Raw genomic sequence first — 6,115 nt, 5'->3', positions numbered from 1 at the left:
AATTTCGCGCATCAAACTGCTGCAAAACAAGCGAGACATGCAGCTCAAACATATGCGCAAGGAGATAGCCCAATTTTTGCAGGCTGGACAGGAAGCCATAGCTCGAATTCGGGTACCACTTCACATATATATGATCACCGGATGCTGATTAATTGCAATCTGTTTTTCAGCCTGACTATTTAAATTAATTTGAGTACAATTATTNAAAAAAAAAAAAAAAAAAAAAAAAAAAAAAAAAAAAAAAAAAAAAAAAAAAAAAAAAAAAAAAAAAAAAAAAAAAAAAATCCACTGCATGATTTTGTTTTTTCACCGTTGATGGGGCAAGGCTTAAAGTGATGATCATGAAAGGAATAATTACATTCATTTTGAATTCAAATCATAGAATACAAGTCAACTTATTAGGTTACTTGTATGGTACTTAGTAATTGAGTCCAGCTTTATCAATCAAGGTTGCAATGCAACGGCTACAAACATCATTCCTCTTATATTATGTAAGCCCCAGTCATATGGGGGACCAACACACAGAGAAAGGATGCATAAACATAATGAATGAGACAACTTTTCCTCCTAAGGGCAAACTCCCACAATATAGATGTTATCTAACTTCTTATCAAATCATTAGTTGATTAAAACAAGGCGCTGAACATAAAACTTTCTTCTTTAATTTTGAAAACTTCAATGGCACTGATAGTTATGGCAACTCCACCGCAATGAAAAAGTTGCTCGATAATAAGCTAGTGTCACACAGATAAAGCTACATTAGAAGATAGATATGCATGCAAAAACATAGCCTGCAAGGAATTAAAAGATAGGCCTAGGCTAGATGAGGAACTTAGAGATTCAGACTAAACCTTTGTATTTGTATCATTTCCAGCCCATGCACCCTCTGCAAAGCGAAGCATTTTAATAGCCAAGATTTCACCACCATTAACATCTTTTAAAGCACTTCTCACAGCAACTTCAGCAAAGCCCATCTCAACAAGTTTTTGTACCCGCTGCTCATAGCGAAGCTTATCAGGCTGAAAAGGCTGCCATAGTTGAAGACAAAATGCAAGTTACAAATGCATTCACCCAATTAAAAAGAAAATTAAAGATAAAAAGTACAAAAAGATGTGACACTAATAGTAAAATTCCATATCGAAGACAAGACCTTTTCAATAGTGAAGATAGTGACAGATATGTAAGTATATGACTGCTCTATCGAGGTTCCTCTTTTGCTCACAAGCATTTATTGCTTTTTCTTTAGTTTTTTTTTTTGATAAATAACGTAAGAATATTATTAATAATAGAAAAATTGCCAAACCGAGTACATTGGGGATGTACTATGGGGGCACAAATCAAGAAACAAAAGAACAACGGTCAAGAAAAGTAGAAAAAGAAGAACAAGAAAACTGGGAAAAGACCACACTCCATTCAAAGAGAGTGTGTAAGAACAAGGACTTAAGCTCAAGCAAAGAACATTCACAACCCTCAAAGCTTCTAGCATTTCTTTCACGCCAGATGCACCAAATCAAGCAATGAGGTACTAATTTCCAAACATCCTTGTGACGATGTCGCGCAAACTTTCCTTGCCAAGCCTCAAACAACTCAAGAACAGTATGAGGCATAACCCATTGAAGACCAAACAAGCAAAAAACCAAAGACCACAACTCCCAAGCTACGGAGCAATGAAGTAGTAGATGATCCACCGACTCCCCACACCTCTTACACATATAGCACCAATCAAGCACTATTATTCGTCTTTTACGAAGGTTATCTGTTGTTAAAATCTTACCTAAGGAAGCAGACCAAGAAAAGAAAGCTACCCTTGGAGGAACCTTCGATTGCCATATCATTCTCCAAGGAAAGGAAACAAAAGTAGGAGGATAGAAGGAGCTATAATAANTTTTTTTTTTTTTTTTTTCCCTCTTGGTTTTTTCTCCTCCACACACGTACCCACTCTTCTCCTCTCAATGTCTTCATTTTGTTTTTTGATTTTTGTTTTTTCTTCTTGGTTTTTTTTCCCTCCACACACGTATACCACTCTTCTCTCTTTATCTTCACCGTATACCCACACACATACACCCACTCTTTCTTATTTTTGTATTTGTTGTTTTGCTTCTACCTCTTCGTCCAGCAGTAAATTAAAGTCATCTCTAGTTCAGAGAGTGAAAGAGATCGCCGGCGGAGATCAATGGCCGTCGAAGAGAGTCGTTCGAAGGATGAGCCACCTACTTTCAGATCAGCGTTCACTCTTATTTATTTGATTAGTTTTATGAGAAAGATTGGGGTTTGTCTTTGTCTTGACGATGTCTCCCTCTTTGAGTTTTTGAGACATTTGAGAGAGAAAGCAGGTGAGTTTGATCTGTTTTATTCTTTTGCTAATGAACAGTAGCACATCAGGCAAAGAGAGTGACTGTTCATTAGCTAAAAACTATTTGAGTGCTAGAGTGGCCGATACTGTCGGATACTTTTTGAGTCAAGCTTTTTAAAAAAAGAAGTCAATTCAAATTCCATTGGATACTTTATCCTCATGGAAAATAAACAAAGAAGGAGACTTGTACAATCACAATTCACAACAACTCGCGGTTTTCTGGTGCTGGAAATTCCGCTCATTTTTACATCAAAATCTCAGTTTTGCCACTACCCGTCGGTGACGGATGGGTGTCCTTTTAAGCGTTCCGTGGAAGAAAAGACTCCTGGGAGACCCGCCGAACGCCGCGTTGGAGAGCGGATCCGGTGTCCGAAATTGGAACCTTGCTTCAATGTCGGGGTTATCAGAGCCCCATTCTTCAACCAGGTATTAACCAATAACCCCTCAAAAAAACAATCTTAGTACTATCTGTAACAACGTTTTTATTTCTTAAATTTTGAATCAAAAAAGTTCAATACAATTAAACGGACCCTTAAGCTTTGCGATTTGTTCTATTCTTAATCTAAAAAGGAAAAAAAAATTACAATTAATTTTATAATTTAATTTTCGTTTTTACACCTTTATTTCTCAACATTATAATCCACTCGAATAGTTGAATCCCCTCTTGAAGCTTAAGCTAAGTTACTTGTTGTCTTTTGAGGGAGGGTGGCATAGATGAAGTAATCAACCATCATATAAAATTCCTTTGTTTCTCTGGGTGCCACGGCAGTGAAAATACTTGGTGCCCAGCCATAGATTCGGCTGCTTCTTTCTATTTTTTATCTGAGCTTGCCTAGCATTCCAAAGGAACTTTTACTCCAATATTTCAGTTGAGATTTACTTTTTTTGGGAACCCTTGTCCATTAGAGGACCAGTGATTCTTGCATCCCATACCGAGTGAACCACCCTCACAGCCTTCATCTTTACGCCAAATAGGCATGTGATCAAACGAGGAACCTCGATAGCGCAGTCATATACTTGCATATCTGTTACTACCTTCACAAGTGAAAGGGTCTCGACTACAATGTGGAATTTTACTATTGGTGTCACAAGTGTTTGTACTTTATCTGTAATTTTCTTTTTAATTGAGTCTATGCATTTGTAACTTGCAATTTGTCTTCAGCTATGGCAGCCTGATGAGCAGCAGGTGCAGAAACTTGTGAAGATGGGCTTTGCTGCAGATGATGTGAGAAGTGCTCTGACATCTGTTGAAGGTGATGAAATCTTGGCTATTAAAATGCTTCGCTTTGCAGAGTGTGCATGGGCTGGAAATGATACAAATACAAAGGTTTAGTCTGAATCTCTAAGTTCCTCATCTAGCTTAGGCCTGTCTTTTAATTCCTTGCAGGCTATGTTTTTGCAAGCATATCTATCTTCTAATGTAGCTTTATCTGTGTGACACTAGCTTATTATCGGGCAACTTTTTCCATGAGGTGGAGTTGCCATAAGTATCAGTGCCATTGAAGTTTTCAAAATTAAAGAAGAAAGTTTTATGTTCAGCACCTTGTTTCAATCAACTAATGATTTGATTAGAAGCTAAATAACTATACTGTGGGAGTTTGCCCTTAGGAGGAAAAGTTGTCTCATTCATCACGTTTATGCATCCTTTCTCTGTGTGTCGGTCCCACATAGGACTGGGGCTTACATAATATAAGAGGGATGATGTTTGTAGCTGATGCATTGCAACCTTGATTGATAAAGCTGGACTCAATTACTAAGTACCATACAAGTAACCTAATAAGTTGACTTGTATTCTATGATTTGAATTCAAAATGAATGTAATTATTCCTTTCATGAGCATCACTTTAAGCCTTACCCCATCAACAGTGAAAAAACAATTTTTTTATTTTTTATTTTTTTTTTTGTGGCTGTCCTTCAGGAGTTTTGTTCTGTAGTTTTTTTAAGAAACATTCGGATGTTTTGCCTATAACTTAAGAAAAACCATAAAGGCTTGTGATCAAAAGAGGAACCTCGATAGAGCAGCCATATACTTGCATATCTGTCACTAACTTCACTAATGAAAAGGTCTTGTCTTTGATATGGAATTTACTATTGGTGTCACGAGTGTTTGTACTTTATCTGTAATTTTCTTTTTAATTTAGTCTATGCATTTGTAACTTGCAATTTGCCTTCAGTTATGGCAGCCTGATGAGCAGCAGGTGCAAAAACTTGTGGAGATGGGCTTTGCTGAAGCTGCTGTGGGATGTGCTCTAGAAGCTGTAAATGGGGATGAAATCTTGGCTATTAAAATGCTTTGCTTTGCAGAGTGTGGACCAGCTGGAATTGATACATTTAGAAAGGTTTAGTTTGAATCTCTAAGTTCCTCATCTAGCCTAGGCCTGTCTTTTAATTCCTTGCGTGCTATGTTTTTGCGAGCATATCTATCTTCTGATGTAACTTTATCCGTGTGACACTAGCTTATTCTCGAGCAACTTTTTCCATGAGGTGGAGTTGCCATAACTATCAATGCCATTGAAGTTTTCAAAATTAAAGAAGAAAGTTTTATGTTCAGCGCCTTGTCTTAACCAACTAATGATTTGATAAGAAGCTAGTGAACAGCTAAACTGTGAGAGTTTGCCCGTAGGAGGAAAAGTTGTCTCATTCATCACATATATGCATCCTTTCTTTGTGTGTCGGTCCCACATATGACTGGGGCTTACATAATATAAGAGGGATGATGTTTGTAGCTAATGCATTGCAACCTTGATTGATAAAGCTGGACTTAATTACTAAGTACCATACAAGTAACCTAATAAGTTGACTTGTATCTTATGATTTGAATTCAAAATGAATGAAATTATTCCTTTCATGAGCATCACTTTAAGCCTTGTCCCATCAACGGCGTAAAAACAAAATCATGCAGCGGACTTTTTTTTTTTTTTTTGGCATTGTCATTCAGGAGTTCTGTTTTGTTTTTGTTTTGTTTTTTTTTCTTTTTTTGAGAAACATTTAGATGTTTTGCTTATAATTAAAGAAAAGCCATAAATGCTTGTGATAAAAGAGGAACCTCGATAGAGCAGTCATATATTTACATATCTGTCACTATCTTCACTATTGAAGAGGTCTTGTCTTCGATATGAAAATTTTACTATTAGTGTCACATCTTTTTGTCCTTTTATCTGTAATTTTCTTTTTATTGATGTAAGCGTTTGTAACTTGCAATTTGTCTTCAGCTATGGCAGCCTGGTGAGCAGCAAGTGCAAAAACTTGTGGAGATGGGCTTTGCTGAATCGGCTGTGAGAAATTCTCTGGAAGCTGTTAATGGGATGAAATCTTGGCTATTAAAATGCTTCGCTTTGCAGACTATAAAATGCTTCGCTTTGCAGACCATCGAGCATTAGGAGGAGAAAAAACCAAGAGGGAAAAAAAAAAAAAAAAAACAAAAGCTTTCGGGTTGGGCTAAATTCATTACAAATCACAAAGATTTTGAGTGAGAAATTCTTTACACGTTTAAGGCAGGGGGTTCTCCCTTGAGTGAGAAAATTTAGTGAGTAATTATTTTTGAGCATGTATCTTTTATTTATTAAATTTTAATACAAATAATATGATATTATTTTATATAAAATATTTTTTCATTTCTTAGAATTTATTTTAAAAAAAATTATACTAAAAATGATAATAAATATTGTCATCTTTGAATATAAACAACTGTTAATACCCATTTTCACGACACATTTCAATCAAGCAAGGTTCCAATTTTGGACACTGATCCATTCTCTAACG

At 36.2% G+C, this 6,115-nt stretch overlaps 1 protein-coding gene across 1 annotated transcript; it reads left to right on the top strand.

Annotated features, from left to right (window-relative positions):
* The first annotated feature begins 2,004 nt into the window (after positions 1 to 2,004).
* LOC136063334 (uncharacterized) lies at positions 2,005 to 5,733 on the top strand. Its single transcript, XM_065763547.1, has 4 exons — positions 2,005 to 2,779; positions 3,516 to 3,680; positions 4,528 to 4,692; positions 5,566 to 5,733. The coding sequence occupies exons 1-4, from the start codon at positions 2,513 to 2,515 to the stop codon at positions 5,731 to 5,733; spliced, it is 765 nt and encodes a 254-aa protein (XP_065619619.1). The 5' UTR covers positions 2,005 to 2,512.
* The last annotated feature ends 382 nt before the right edge of the window (positions 5,734 to 6,115 follow it).

The sequence above is a fragment of the Quercus suber genome, unplaced genomic scaffold (genome assembly GCF_002906115.3).
Source record: "Quercus suber isolate HL8 unplaced genomic scaffold, Cork oak 2.0 scaffold_513, whole genome shotgun sequence".
In the NCBI taxonomy this organism is placed as follows: domain Eukaryota; kingdom Viridiplantae; phylum Streptophyta; class Magnoliopsida; order Fagales; family Fagaceae; genus Quercus; species Quercus suber.
This window is presented reverse-complemented; position numbering and strand designations above follow the sequence as displayed.